A 14,805-nucleotide genomic window follows, 5' to 3' on the forward strand; every position below is an offset into this window, starting at 1 on the left:
TCGCTGCGCGGGAGATGTCCCCCGCCTGGAGGGCCAGAGTGGGTTTCAGGGCCGTCTCGGCCTTCCCGCTTGAGGCTTTGCTCGCGAAGGTTTGCTTGCAGTTGCACGTGCTTTTTCCAGGATAGATCCTGTTGATTTAAGTATTGCCCCAAGGCTCTTGCCTGTTGGCAGAGTGATCCTTGCAGGGGCAGCAGAAGTATTTCAGGTCCTTCAGACTCCTGCTCCCAGCTTGGACCAGGGCCGGGCACAGCCCCCTGCCTCTGCCTTGCTGGGATCCTGTCTGGGGATGGGGAAGCTGGGCAGCATGTCGGGCGTAAGCCTGAGCTGCAGGAGCCTGCAGTCCCTCTGGAGCATCTGGCACGTGACCAGATCCGTAGCGAAGTGCCATGCTGTGCTTCGCCTGATTAGTGGCGCGCAGGCTGCAGGCGCCCGTCCAAGCCCAGGAGCGGCGCAGGCACTGGGGACCTGCGCGCTGGGTATGCCGCGCATGTGGCTGGTGCTGGTGTGCAGAGGGCAAGGGTGTGGTGACTCTTCTGCTAGCCCAGAGCTCGTTTCAGACGAGCCTGTGGTTTTTCTGGTTTTAGGTTGGTGATAGGGTGATGGTACTGGCTAGATCAGGACTCTGGCAAGAAGTCGTGAATGTGCCGGCCAATCAGACCTGGTTGATGCCTGAGGGAATGAGCTTCGAGGAAGGAGCTGCTTTTCCTGTCAACTACATTACTGCCTACATGATCCTCTTTGACTTTGGAAACCTGAGACCCAACCAGAGTGTCCTCATCCACATGGCTGCAGGTAAATAGTTGTTGCCAGCCCATGCCATGACTCTTGGCCTCAATACACAGCTTCTTAATGGGGGGGACACAGGTCACGAGGCAATGGCAATAGTGCTGACAAAATATCATCTGCCGGAGATGCAGGTGTCACATTGACCCAGACACCGGCATATCCCCTGGAAACTAAACTACTGCACAGTCAGACTGGTCTTGCTGCCTCCGAAGCCCTGGCGGGGGTGTTAAGGGGCTAAACCCCTTTTGCAGAAGCCTGACTTATTCTTCCCTGGCCTGATTTGCAAGTTTTGGTCTGCCTCAGACAAAGCCTTTATTCCATGCCCTACTGGAGTTGCAGGATTGGTACAAGCAGGGATAATTTACGTGTCCAGAGGCTTTTTAGCTGCTCTGATTCCCTCTTTGCTTCTAAGTCCTTCTCTCTGCTTATTTTCAGGTGGTGTGGGAACTGCTGCTGTTCAGCTGTGCAAGACAGTAGAAAACGTCACCATCTTTGGCACAGCATCTGCCTCCAAACATGATGCACTCAGGGAGAGTGGCGTTGCTCACCCAATTGACTACAGAACGATAGATTATGTAGAAGAGGTCCGGAAAATCTCTCCCAAAGGTACTGTGTGGTGGAGGATTTCTACAACTGTCTTGCATTTCTTTCAAGTACAAAGAAACTTCTAGCTATTTTCAATTCCCTCTAGGTGTTGACATTGTCATGGACCCCCTGGGAGGATCTGATACATCCAAAGCATTTCACCTCTTGAAGCCAATGGGCAAACTCATAACTTATGGTGAGTGTGAGAGCTGTCTGCTGAGCAGTGTGTCCAAAGCCTGGGCTCCCGTTTGTGAGGGACCRTGTGATAGCAGGGTGGGTGTGATCTGCATGGGAATGCTCTGCATTGCTCTGGGCTTGGTCACAAGGCCATGAGGGAGCATCACAGTTGTTTGCTGCTGTCTTAGTTAGAGTTCAGTTATTTCATCAGGGTTTTTAAGATGCCCCACTTGGGTGGGGCACTGAAGGGAGGGAGACTTGTGGCTTGTCCTGAGAGCTCTGGTCGTAGACTGCAGTGCTCTGCCCTCCCATGAGCAGATCGCTCATCGAGTGTGAATAAGTGCCTGCAGGGGAAGCTGGAATGTCCTCATGGAGGAACACTGGCACAGCTGCTTTGTCTGGGCTAACTTAATGTACACCACTAATAGAAACTGGCTTTTTTATTAAGGGATGTGTGGGTGATGAGGTTTGAAGCTACTGAATACTTATCTCTCCATTCCCCAGCCCTGAAACACTGTGATTTTGTCCCTGTAGACAAAGCACTCACACAGCCCCCAGTGGGATTCCAGACGTTTGCATCAGAGTGCTGCCTCTGTTGTTCCAGCAGTTAACTGTTGCAGCATGCAGCTTCCCTTGGGAAGCTTGGCTATGGCAGAAGGGAGTTCTGTCCTGCCAGTGTGGCTGAATGGGGCACGTAACCCTCTCTTGCCTCTGCCAGTGCTTCAATCTGGCTGTACTGCTGCCACCCTCCTAAGGGAGGAGGAGTTGTTCTTTATTTCTGCAGTACATGGGTGCTGATACTCCACAGTCTGCATACCTTGTGACCAGAACAGGTCCATGCTTTCACTGATGGTTGATTGGGCAGATCCTGATATGGTCCAGTTCTCACAGCTGCTCTCCATCACTGTGTCCTCTGTGAGCAGCTGTTACTGTGGGTATTATCTGACCTGTTATATGGGATGCCTGCTGCCTTTCATGTTGTGTTGACTCCAACTCATCTGTGGCTTGTCTTTTTTTTAGGAGTATCAAACCTAATCACTGGGCAGAAGAAGAACCTCATGGCTATGGCTAAAACCTGGTGGAACCAGTTCAGCATCAATGCCTTGCAGCTCCTACACCATAACAAGGCTGTGTGTGGCTACGACCTTGGAAACATGGATGAAGAGTATGAGCTTCTTGGAGGTGTTATAACCAAGCTGATTAATCTGTACAGCCAAGGCAAGATCAAGCCCAAGATAGACTCTGTATGGCCCTTTGAACAGGTGAGTCTGAGCTAATGTACAGGCTGCCAGCACCCGGAAAGTACTGTGTTTTCTGCACAGTAAGCTCTGGCTCGAGGTGAGCACCTTGTTCGTGGGGGCTAAACTGTTGTAAGTTGCTAACAGCCAGCTGTTCTCAGCCATTCAGCACCCTCCTCCCTTTTAAGATATTAAGGGGAAGGAAGGTGGCCACAGTCTTCTGCTCCAATGCACAGAGCTGGACAATGCCAGACAGCGTCCCTGTGGAATAGAGCAGGTGCTCAGCTGTGTTCTGTGGGCAGCAGCAGCCCATGAAGCGATAGGGTTATACATCAGACTGGAGACTGCCCTGAGTCTGCACGCTGTAATTATGCGGACACCTGGGAAGGTTGCTGCTGCCCTTTCATGGATGGAAGGGAGCCCAGGCAGTGAAGCAGAATGAGGATGCTGAAAGGGAAGCTGCAGCTTTTTCAGCAGCTCTGGTGTGCTCGATGCTACTGCATCGCTGTGTCTGAATAGAGTCAGTTGCTTCTCTTAATCTTTTGCTGAGGCAGGGGCTATTGCAGGGGAGCAAAGGGCTCGGTAATGATCTGTTGGTGTTACTGATCTGCAACTGAGTCTGAGGCAAATGCTTAAGGAAAACTGTGTTGATTCCAAGCCTGGCCCAGGTGCTGTTTTGCTTAAAAATCTGTAAATGTTTTGTCCTAGAATTGTGTAGGTGGTAGGAGTGTTGTCCTTCTGGCTGTTGGCTGTGTCTCTGCAGTGTTTCCCTCTGTGTGTCACTAGAGCTTCCTTTCCACGCCTCTGCTGTCTTCCACAGCTTGCACAGTAGAGCATCCTTTCTGTGGTGTGCGTGAATTCTTGAGGAGTTTCCTGTCGGCAGTCTCGGGTAGCTGCCCAGCTCTGTCCAAAATGCATCTGCACAGATGTGCTCAGATGTCTGGCACTTGCTTGGACTGCTGGGAAAGCCGCCTCATGGATCCCCTCGGACTAGTGTGGGTGGACCAAGGGAGCCCAGGAAGGGTATGACTGCACTGCATGGTGGATGTGGGTCTCATGGGATTCCTGTTGTTTCTAGGTGGCAGATGCCATGAGGCAGATGCAAGAGAAGAAGAATGTTGGGAAGGTCATCCTAGTTCCTGAAGTACCGAAGGAAGAATCTAAGAAAGAAGAGAACTAACGAGGAGAGAGATGTGTGCAGATTGTGAATTCATGGTTTAACTCCCTGATCTCTTTGGGACCTGGAAATGGACAGATCAATAGCTTTCATCTTCATCAATACAGGAGCATCGTGGTTAAAGTTCAGATGAGGTTTGCATGCTCTTGTCATGGCTGGCCCTTTGCCAGATATGCCTCTTGCCCTAGCTTTATGTTTTGAAGCCTGTTTATTTCACACAGTTTTCTAATCATTTGTTTCTCTACTGAAATTCCAAACTAATCTTATTTTCCTCTGGCAGTGCAACTGAAGCTTCCAGGCAGCTAGTAATTAGCAACTGCCTAGCCTATCACTGTAAAATGAAAGTGTAAAATATTATAGCAGCTGCTGAGTATTTTCACAGAAACTGAGCCCACATAGTACCGCTCGCCCTGTCACCTTTGAGAAGCATGTTCAGCAAAAGAATGGGCCAAACTGTGGAAGCTTCTTAAGTAGCCAGAGGAGAAGTGTGGCTGGCCTAGTATTATTCTAGCACTGGCTGCTCTGCAATTTACACTTATTACACTCTTTCTCCTATGCTTTCACAGGCCTCTAATACCAGTGCGATAGTAACAGGTCATCTCGTCCTTGCCTTGTAAATAATCAGCTTGGCATTTTGGAGTCTGTAGCATATTGCACTCTTAATTTGCAGTCACTTCCCTGTGCAGTCAGCAAATGACCTGAGAGGCTGGTCTGGTTTGTGTCTAAATACTGAAGAAAAATTTCAGTTAGGTACCGTGATCTTGTCCGTTTTCTGATCCCAAACTGTAAAGTGAGGCCAAACTGTGTCTGATTTTAGAGACCATAAGGACTCAACTGTGTCTCAGAAATGACTGGAACAATTGATGTTGGCTCTGTGCTTTATTAATGTTGGACTCCAAGCTGATATCATTAAGGCTAAACTTCACCCTCATGTTTGTATTTCCAAGGACTGCAGTGTGAAATCAGATGTCAGCAAGACGGGGATGAGCATCTGTTAATGCTTGCTTTGTGCCGTGCCATGCCCTGGGCATTGGGGAGAAGATGATGTGGTTTGGGAGGTAACTGGCAAGAACCAATCCTGTAAACCTGCTTTGCAGGGAATCCTGGGCTAGCTCAGGATTCCATGACAGTCATTCAGTGAAGCTGTCATTGAGTTACAAGTACAGATGGCAAACTGTCTAGCTCTGTGTCAAGCATCTTGGCCTGGGCATCTTGAGTAGTTTCAATTGCGCTTTCCGTTCTCTTCTAGCTATCTCTTTAGCCACTCAAACCAGCTCATGTGTTGTGATTTGGTGCTGCAGTAGGGCTTGCCTCTTCTTCCCCTTGAAACTGCCAGTCTTGGGACTCTTAGGCTCTCTTACAGCACCAAGGCTTTAGGAACCRCCTGGGGTGCTCCTCCCAGACTAGAACTCTATTTCTCTTCTCTTTCTTCCATGCACTTGGAAATGTAACTGTGCAGAGGCCCAAACCTAATTCTGTGAGCACTTAATGTCCTGGGTGGTGCCCTTCCTTCCTGTTGTACTCTGTTTTCAGCCCTGGGTGACTGTGTTGCTCTCTGTGCTTGCTTTAGCAGTTTGAGACTTTGTCATGGATTGCAGGTACTGCAGGGTTTTAGGCTTCATTTTGGATTTGAAAAGGTAAACATGAGGGTACCAAGAAGAGCTGCCCATCAATGAAGAGCTCGGGCTCCAAGAGCAAATGCTTGCTACTAGGAGTGCTGCTCAACCAAACTCTAGGAAGGAAGGGCCTGCTTGGCTAGGGCCCTGTATGTGAAGCCSTGCACTGCTCAAGAACGCAGTGAAACAGTGCCATGAGGGTTTTTCTCTGTGAGTAGCAAGATAATGTGGCTTCTTCCTCTGTCAGCTGTATCCTCCACAGGAGGAATAAATGGTGCTTCTCCCATCTATCAGTGCAGCTTGTATTTCAGGTGCTGGGGTTCAGTCCCTAGTTTTGCTACCTATTAGAAATGCATAGACATAGACTCCGGAGGACTTGCTCTGGTTAACTTTTAAATATTAAAACAGCCCCATCACCTAGGACCTCAGAGAAGGGCTGGTGTGCAGTCACAGATCCGTATCTTTCCATTTCTTGCACTTGATATGTGAACTTCATAGACACAGGCTAATGAAATTCACAGCACAACCTTTTCTGAATCCAAAATCTTGCTGCTTCTGCTCTCAACCTGCCTCTATCCTGCTAATTTAGATGAAATCAAACAGTGTCTAATGCTGCTTTACCATGTCTGACAACAGAACGACTGTCTAAATTGATGAGATGAAAAGTCTGGACCTGTTCCTCTGTGAAACCTGACTTCAACTTGATGAAAACGCAACGTGTTCAAATGGCACACAGCACTGCAATCTTCAGATTCTGCAAATTTATAAAGGGGGAACTATCCAATTGTGTTTTACAGTAACATCTTTTTCTGCTTTACTCTCAAAGTGCATGCCCAGTGCCTTACTTGGATGGCCTTAGATTAGGCAGCATAGCAAGGCTTTACAGTCTAGTCCATCTTGATACAGTGTGAAGGAAGAAAGCAGGAATCTTGAAGCTTCTTGTAGGACACCTCTGACATATGCTGCCTTGTGATACACCACAGAAAACAGTATCTCAGTGCCTTCTCTACATGCTTGTAAGGACTAGGAAGTCACCGGAGCCTTTCCCATTCAGGCCTTTCAAAGTACTCCCAAAAACCTCTTGTGATTCTTGCTAGCTCTGTTTTGTGAACACTGGTGATATAGTTTGACTTTCCTTGAATGTGGCACCCTCTTTACACGTACTACAGACTTTCCAGGGCCATCCTGGATCTTCTGTGCTCCTGAATCCAGAAGAGTTGTATTGTAAAGCAGTTGTCTCCCCCATAATGACTGTTTGGCTCAGAATCTGTCCTCAAGTGAGGCATTACCTGTTGCCTGTACCTTGGCTCTCTGGAAACAGTCAGGGCTCCCAGCTCTCCTAGGGTAGTTGCTAGTATATTTTCTATCTACAGATTCCTAAAGTACTTTTCAGGCTATGAGTTATGAGTAATTACTATGGTCTTCAGTTACTGACTTTGACTGTTTTTTGTCCCTCAGTAGCAACAATGTTTTCTACAGAAAGACTAAGATTAAAACCTTGTTCTTCACTGCCTCACTAATGAATGCTCTAGGTTTTTTCTTATAGTAGTCTTTTTTATGGACAAACATTTTTATGGGCCAATAAGTATGAAAGCTATGTCAAACAACTTTAAGTGTCTTAACTCATTAAAATTAACCAGCAGGTTGCATACCAAGGACCAAAGCAAAAAACCTAGGATAAAAAAAAATCATTCCATTCCAGATGTTGCTTAACTGTTTAGGGCAAACTCGTACGATCAGGGAAACAGGAGATTCCTGTGCTTAAGTTGTGCATGCCATTCCAGATATCAGAAGTGCAGTTTAATGTTTATTTTACTGATTGTCTGACCCCACAGGCTGTGCCATGAGGAGAGGAGGCCGGGTGAAGAGCATGAGTAATGAGTTCTTGAGCACAGAAGCAAAGGCTTCCTTTGCCCTGCCCTCTGCCTCTTGCGCTGCTGTGTAGGCACTGCATTGGGTGTATGTGCTTAAGTTACTAAGCACAGGGGTAACTGTTCAAATGCCACTCCAGTGTCATTACTGTAGTCACCTTTTCAGACTGACGGTTTTGGCAATTCTGGACTTGGACAAAATGCAACTCTTTTGCTATCACCAGGCAGCTTTAGTCAAGTTTTTTGACTCTAATTTCTCTCAAGCTCATTTGTGTTGCRTGCTAACTGTAGAAGAGAAAAGGAAGCAGTCTCAGCTTGCACAGAGGAGCACAACCCCTACTAAGATCTGTAGCATTAGTGAAGATTGAAGATACTTGGGGGGGGGCAGGAGTTTAGCTGTATATTTCATTTCAGAACATCTGTGTTATATGAAAATTGAGTGACCAGTGACAAGTAAGAAGTGTTGTGGGCATCAGGCTTTAATCAGTGCAGGATCCTGGCCCGCTTACAGCTGCTATCATAGGTTTAAAACCACTGTTGTTGCCAAATTAAGTCTCTGGTGTTCTAAGCCCTGGTGATGCCAAAGTGTGACTGGCAAGTAGTATGTGAGCGTGATGTGAAATGCATTAGACTCTGAGCCTCTTACAACATATGGTCTGGTCTGTACCATCTGAGTCATGTTGATTTGCAGATCTGTGATATGAGTGACACTCATCCTTACAGACACTTGGAAAATCTTTGTTTAAAAAATATTATTCTGCTTTGTGCGTGTAACCAAGTTGGACAGAAAGCAAGTGTGCCAATGCTGTTTACATGACTATAATGTGTAATGCTCCTCTGTCTAATGTTACCATATGCCTTATGTGTTTCAAATGTTAATTAAAAGCATAACAAAACCCTCGGTGGCATGCTGCTCAATCTCCTGCTAGAGCAGAACCCTCTGCACCCAGCTCAGCCTCTAGGGCACTTCCGTTGCTTCTGCAGGCAGGCAGTGAGTAGACACATTCAGTTTATCGATTTTTTTAACAGTTCTCCCAGGGTGAGAGGATGCCTCTGCTCTCAAGGACAAATGTTAATTGTTGCCTTGAGTGTTGCATCCATCTTGTAACACTGTTCTGGAGGGCAGCTATAGCCATTTTTGTTTGCAAAGCCCATTGCTGGCCTCTGCACTTTAATTTGTGGGTGTCTCTGAGGCCAGACTAGACTGAAATAGGTGCCTGGGGTGACCATAAGACAAGGGATGAGCAACCACTACTAAAAATGGGGGAATAAAGCTTGTTTATTTGCATTTCTTCATGTCGAGACAGTCCATGTCTGTATATTCTTGTGGGAGGCAGCTGTCCTAGGAGCTGAAACCTGTTAATGTTCCCTCCAAGAGAACATAAGGCTTCCTGCTGGCCCCAGAGCAGGTGCTGGGGAGGGGCTGTGGTTTGGGGCTGTCTGCTTGAGGAATGAAATGTCTAAGTTAGCAGCTGAAATTAATGACAGCTCAGCTTTGCCACAGGCTCGGGTGGTGGCTGGGCTGGAACATGCCTGTATTAGCCAAAGGAGGAGCAGAATTGCAGAAGGTGGGGCTGGGCTGCAAGCAGGCTCCTGCCTGGATTTGAGTTATTGGCTCCCTGTTGAAAGCCACATGAGGCTCAGCCTGGCTCCGGTGTTGAAACCAGCTCCTGCTTAACTGGCTAGTGAAAACGTGGATCTAGTAGGAGCTGGAGTTTCAGTGAAGCTCAGATTCAAGGTGGGGCTCGGGGGGTTGAAGGAGCTGCCGTCACTAATGAACAGATTTCTGGCTACCTGGGGGGGATGCAAGGAACTCTGGACAAACAACTGTTTTTGCCTGAGCTGTCAGCTTTGAGCTGTAGTTATGGCAGCTGGGAAAGAAGGGAAAGCAAAGGAAGGGGATGTGACTGCTCAGACAGGGAGTCTTAGGCGATGCCCAATTTCTTCAGGACTGTGCAAACCTCATGGAGATACTGGGCATCTGGATAGCCGTTCCTGTGGGGACAGAGAGAGAAGCAGTATAAATGCTGGTGATGGTGCCAAAACCATTGGCRGGGGGGCGGGAGGACAGTTTACTTTTGCCCTATCCTTGTAATAGGGGTGAGAATGGAAGTCCTGTTCCCTGGACAAGCAGCAGCTAGCTGCTGCTGTTTGCACTGCCACAGCTGGCACCTGGAGCTGAGTGCAGGGAGATGTCATGAGAGAAGTCAGGAAAAAGAGCTGCAAGTGATCAGGGCCCAGAATTCGTGCTCCATGGGGGCCTTAGGAGCGTAGGATGGGTAAGGGCTTTAGCTTCAGCTGGAGCGTGCCAGTGCTGATCTGCCACATCACAGCTGCCCTGCGAGATGGAGAAAAGAAGGTACCAACTCTGCCCTTGTGAGAACCTGGAAGAGCCCCAGGTCCTGGGATTTGTTAAGCTGAGGTGCATGGTTCTGCCCCTGTCATTGCTAAGGAATACCTGAAGGCTTTGATTTAGCTGAGCCATACCTGGCCTTGCCTCCATCCCAGGAGGTTTTGTGTGGGATATGGCCCCATGTCACTCTTCCCTCTCCATTGAAGGACTTGATCTGGAAGGTTAGCCCATGCTCAAATGCTTTCTTCAGCAGCACTGCTGTCTTCTGCCCTTCCCTGTTGTCAGGCAGGTAGGCATGGAAAGTTCCCCCTCTGTAAGGGTGTCCTGGGCAGGGGTCGCCAACCTTGTAATGAGAAGAAAACACTTTAAACAACAACCTGAGTGTGGCCCCCTCAGATCCAGCTTCTGAGATTCTGTCCAGCTCAAAAATATCCAGAAGTAAGTTTGTGGCCCTGTAGGCTGATACTCCCTTAAATTAAAGCTGGAGTTCATACACTCTTCAAAAGCAGCAAGCTTCTCCCAAACCCTGTGTAGAAATTTTGCCTTCCACAATGCAATACCTCTCCCACTTTGTATATGATGACTGGACCTATAGCTGTACCCCCCCCCCCCCCCCCCACACTCCCCAAACCCATTACATTGCCTGCAGCAGGATGGGGAAGGCCCTTGTGGCTGGGTACCTACCCCTTGCACACCATCAGGGATGTTGTAAACAACCTGAAGTGTTAGGTCTCGATAGTAACCAGGCAGACTCTGCGACAGGGAGGAGAGCCTGAACGTCCCCGAGAGCTTGCAGCCTGGGGCAACAGAGGTGGAGCGGCAGCAAGCCGGCTGGGTACTGTCTGCTGCAAAACATGTCCTGCACAAGGCATGGCCACAGGGTGCCTGACATGTCACACAYGAGTCCTGGCAGGCATCACACCGATTCAGAGGGGTCTTGCAGGTTTCCTGTCCAGGGCTGGGACCTCTGGTCTGCAGTGATGAGAGGTCAGGCTCCTCCTCCGCATTGGTCCTGCCAAGGGGGAGTAGGGCCCTTTCCTGGCCTCTGGGCTCTGCTGCAGGTGACTGCTCTGCTGTAGCCTGGTGCAGCTCAGGGGTGGAAGKCCTGTAGAGCCAGGTGGGCAAGGAGTGAGGAGCACCATCTGCTGCAGGAACTGGTGACCGCAGATGTCCCCTCTCTTCCTTGCGGCCTCCTCTGCTCTTGTGTCTTGCAAACTGGAATCTGTCTGGCAAAACCTGCTTTAGCCGTGCAATGTCAGGCTCCCCTGTAGACAGCTTTGTCTTCAGCAGTTCTTGGGACTCCCTCAGGCCAGCAGGACTTTGGTTATCCACTCCAGTAGGGCTGAGACGGCTGCTTCCTCCCTGCACAGCCCCAGGATCTGCATAGTCATTGGTCTCCTCCTGTCCCAATGCTTGCTGGAACTGCCAAGGGCTGGGAGCTTTCATTTCCTCAGGCCCTTGCAGCTGGAAAGCCCTGAGCTCAACTGAGTGGGCTGCTTTATCATTAATGTCCAGGTGCTGCAGGCCCATATGTAGGGACTCCAGGCTTTCAGGAAGGGCTGCACCCAGCATGGCATCCTGGCTTCTGCTTGGCTGGATGGCACTTGGCGGCTCTGCACTCAGAGCTCTTGCTGGTCCTGGAGACACGGAGGAAGCCTTCAGGGCACASAGTCTCCTGGAAGAAAACACCTGGAAGGCCTCAGTCACTCCTGATAGCATCTCCTTGGGGCAGGCAAGATATAGCTTGTATTTGTCTTTGCTTAGTCCAACCTTGAGGGAACTTCCTTGCAAGAGGCTGCACAGTTCACTCAGGGCATTGTCATCTGGCCCATCTATAGCAAGCTCTGAGTAACTCATACTTTGACACACGAGGTCAGGACACTTTTGCACAAGCTTTTCCACCTTCCATTTAGCCTTGCAAAGCTTGTTCCTGTCCTCTGCCTGCAATGTCAGCACAGTGCAGTCCCCAGCACGATGCTCTGAGATCTGCACACCTCCATCCCTGCACAGTTCATCAATAGCAGAGCAGCAAACGTTTTTCAGGTAAGACCACTGCAGAGAGTCCAGACTCATGTCTTCACTCACCCTACTGCCTCCACTGATGGCCCTGGCAGTGTCTTGAGGCTTGTTGCTTTCCTTTGACTTTGGCAGGGAGAAGCTATTGGAGCGTCGCAGCGAGGTCTTAGATTCAGAGGGTTTAGCATCCAAAGTGGAAGAGGTCCTTGTTGTGTCAAAGAGATTCAGGGACTGAAAGGTACCAGACAGGCTAGTGAGGGGTCGGTGCTTGATGAGAGTTGAGCCTTTAGAGTCTCCAGAATGCTGCAAAATACTGTTTTCGTTGCTCTCAAAGGGAGACAGGGTCTTGGGTCTTGTAAGCACAGCCCCTCCTTTCACACGGGCCCATTCTTTGGGGTCCTTCTGCTGAGACCCTCCTGCTGACCCAGAGCCCACATTTGTTGCAGTGACACAAGGCTGCACCTGCTGGTTCAGTGCTGTTGGGTCACTTGGACTGAGGGCATCTGTCTCTGATAAGTGCTTTCCAGAAAGCTGTGCTTGTCCCACCAGTGGAGAGTCCTGATTCAGCAAAATCCCTGGGCTGGCCTGAGACCTGCTAGCTTTCGGAGTGCTGAAGTTGGCAGCGAGCTTGGGCTCGCCTTTCAGCTCCAACCTTCCTGGGCTCAGCCTTGAGGGTGAGGCATCCATGGGGCTTTTGGGCTTGTGCAGTGCAGCCTCTGTGGTGTGGGAGGTCACCGGGTGTGACGGCAAGGAGCTGCTGAGCTTGCTGACTGTGTGCGCAGCCTTTCTTCTGGTGCTGAAATCTCGAAGATACTGCCTGGCCTGGGAAACATCAACCAGGTTTCCAATAAGATAAAGCTGCCTCTCATCCTCATGGCAGAGCAGCTGGGGATACAGTTTCTGCAGCTCACGTGACAGAGGAGTCCTCTGTGTCTGGTTATCCGCATCCAATCCTCTCTTGTCAATCTTCTCCTTGCGCAGGCTCACTTCCAACTGCTGGTAGAGCTGCTGCAGGGCCAGGCGGGCCTGTCCCAAGGCATCCATGTCCCCAGACACACCTGCAGACGGTTGGAGGTACAGTATGACAATGCCATCGCTGCTAACGTCCACCACATCCACATGATGCTGGTGTAGCACACGATGGTACTCGTGAGCACAGAACCTCTGCATGTACAAGTAAATATCTGAGTCCATCACTAGGGAAAAGTCCTCCAGCTGCTCCATGGCTTCCCCATCCACTGGAACCCGATGTGATGGGACCTCAGCTGCCTTTTCACATGCCTGGTCCCAGTGTGCCAGTTTCACTGTCTTTGGTGCTGATTCAACAGAGACGGGCACTTGCTGCTGATCATGGATCTTGGTGCCTTGGGCCTCATGGCTGGATCCTGGCAGGAGAATCTCTCCAACTGGTTGGCTCTTGATGTTCAGGCTGCACAGCAGATCTCTGCTGAAGGCCTGCAGCTCAGTGAATGGTCCCTTGACTATGCAGTGTGTGTCCTTGGAGTCAAAGTTGATCTGCACACTGCTGTAGCCTTTATGCAAGGTCCTCAGAAGGGTTTTGCCAGCAGGAAGCTTCCCATAGTCGACTATCATGTAAACATGTATGAAGATCTGCAGAAACAGGGCAAGGGGGTGAAAAAGCAAGGACCAACAACAATCCACCTCCAAGGTGCAGGGGAGGTAAATGCACCTGGCACTTGCCACAGTCCCTGCATTATTATGACAGAAGAGATGACACAACCTGCCACCCCCATCTCCCAGCATCTGGCTTTTCAGATTAGGTGGGAGCATAACACAGGCAGGACAGAAAGCTCCAGCCAGCTCAAGCAGATTTTGGACCTTCTACCCAAACTGCACAGAGATGCAGCCCCACTTGCACATGCTGCGAGCTGTGCAAACAGTTCAAAACCAAGAAATTCACTATTCTGGCTCAAATACAATCCCTTCTCCATCTGACATGCAGTTGCTTTCTTGCGCTCCTCACCCTCCAGCTGTAGTCCTTCAAGCAGTCTGGCACCACAGACCTGGGGAAAGGTCTCCAATGCCAGGCTGGCTAACCGTCACACCTGTGCTTTCATCACCCAGACCTGAAGACATGAGACATGGCTACTGTCCACCCTCCTGAAACCGGAGGAAGACACAAGAACTCACCAGTGCCTCTTGGGCACCAGTGTGTCTCCTAACCTCTCCTGAGAGGGAGAGAGAGAGGAAAAATACTCACTTTGCCCATCCAGCTAATGACATGGCAGAGGCATTAACAGAATCCCCCCATGGGCCACCAGATGGGCTGGGGAAGTGTTCCCCGCCAGTCTTATTATTCTCCCTTGCTTTGACAGGCACAAATACCAGACAACCAAGTGCAAAGCCTGCTCGGCTGTCCCTGTGTTATTAGCATGAAAAAAAGATTAATTCCTCATTTGAATATGAATAAAAATGAATTTGCTTTAAATCTCATTAGGAGGGCAGGAAGGCGCACGGTGCCCCTTCCCACGTATGTGTGCCGGCGCGGGGTGGGCGGCTCGCAGCTACCTCGTCGGGGCTCAGCTCCGGGGCGTGCGCGGTCACCTCCAGGGGATAGCGCTTCCCTCCGACGGACAGCACGTGCTYCTGGGCCTCCAGCACCCGCTGGGCCACTGCACGGGGGAAAGCGGCAGGCGTCAGCGGCCAGGCCGGGCCGGGCACCGCGGCCTCGCCCGGCTCCCCGTGCCTCACCTGCAGCCTCTTCGAAGGTGACGAGGGCGCAGGCCGGGGCGCCGGGCAGCACCCGGACGTCGGCGATCTCCCCGCCGCTGTGGCGGGCACGCAGGAAGTGGATGGTGAGCTTGTCGGCCACCCGGTCGGGCGGCAGGTCGGCGGGGAGGCCGCTCACGCGCACCGTGCGGCCCGCCATGTCGCCGCGCCGCGGGAGGACGAGGCCGTGGGGAGCGGGAGGACGGAGGCCGCCGCGCCGCAGGCCCCGAGCACACGGCGCCTGGCCTGGACCCGG

At 50.5% G+C, this 14,805-nt stretch overlaps 2 protein-coding genes across 5 annotated transcripts; one reads left to right on the forward strand and one right to left on the reverse strand.

Annotated features, from left to right (window-relative positions):
- The first annotated feature begins 558 nt into the window (after nucleotides 1-558).
- VAT1 (vesicle amine transport 1) lies at nucleotides 559-8,349 on the forward strand. 3 transcript variants are annotated; one of them, XR_003254422.1, is made up of 6 exons: nucleotides 559-792; nucleotides 1,222-1,392; nucleotides 1,478-1,567; nucleotides 2,569-2,810; nucleotides 3,865-5,021; nucleotides 6,216-8,349. XR_003254422.1 is itself a non-coding variant. In XM_026071242.1 (5 exons), the coding sequence occupies exons 1-5, from the start codon at nucleotides 600-602 to the stop codon at nucleotides 3,964-3,966; spliced, it is 798 nt and encodes a 265-aa protein (XP_025927027.1). In that variant the 5' UTR covers nucleotides 559-599; the 3' UTR covers nucleotides 3,967-8,349. The 3 variants fall into 3 exon arrangements, 1 of the variants encoding a protein (XP_025927027.1); XR_003254423.1 differs by having other exon boundaries at nucleotides 3,865-4,097; XM_026071242.1 differs by having other exon boundaries at nucleotides 3,865-8,349.
- Nucleotides 8,350-8,702: 353 nt separating this feature from the next.
- On the reverse strand, nucleotides 8,703-14,773 carry LOC112968730. Of its 2 annotated transcripts, XR_003254421.1 has the most exons (6): nucleotides 14,532-14,773; nucleotides 14,349-14,452; nucleotides 10,488-13,430; nucleotides 9,938-10,146; nucleotides 9,623-9,788; nucleotides 8,703-9,445 (listed from the first exon to the last, which is right to left on the reverse strand). XR_003254421.1 is itself a non-coding variant. In XM_026071241.1 (5 exons), the coding sequence occupies exons 1-5, from the start codon at nucleotides 14,707-14,709 to the stop codon at nucleotides 9,376-9,378; spliced, it is 3,504 nt and encodes a 1,167-aa protein (XP_025927026.1). In that variant the 5' UTR covers nucleotides 14,710-14,771; the 3' UTR covers nucleotides 8,703-9,375. The 2 variants fall into 2 exon arrangements, 1 of the variants encoding a protein (XP_025927026.1); XM_026071241.1 differs by lacking the exon at nucleotides 9,623-9,788 and having other exon boundaries at nucleotides 14,532-14,771.
- Between the last annotated feature and the right edge of the window lie 32 nt (nucleotides 14,774-14,805).

This window comes from Apteryx rowi, unplaced genomic scaffold, assembly GCF_003343035.1.
Source record: "Apteryx rowi isolate R43461 unplaced genomic scaffold, aptRow1 scaffold_323, whole genome shotgun sequence".
Classification (NCBI taxonomy): Eukaryota; Metazoa; Chordata; class Aves; order Apterygiformes; family Apterygidae; genus Apteryx; species Apteryx rowi.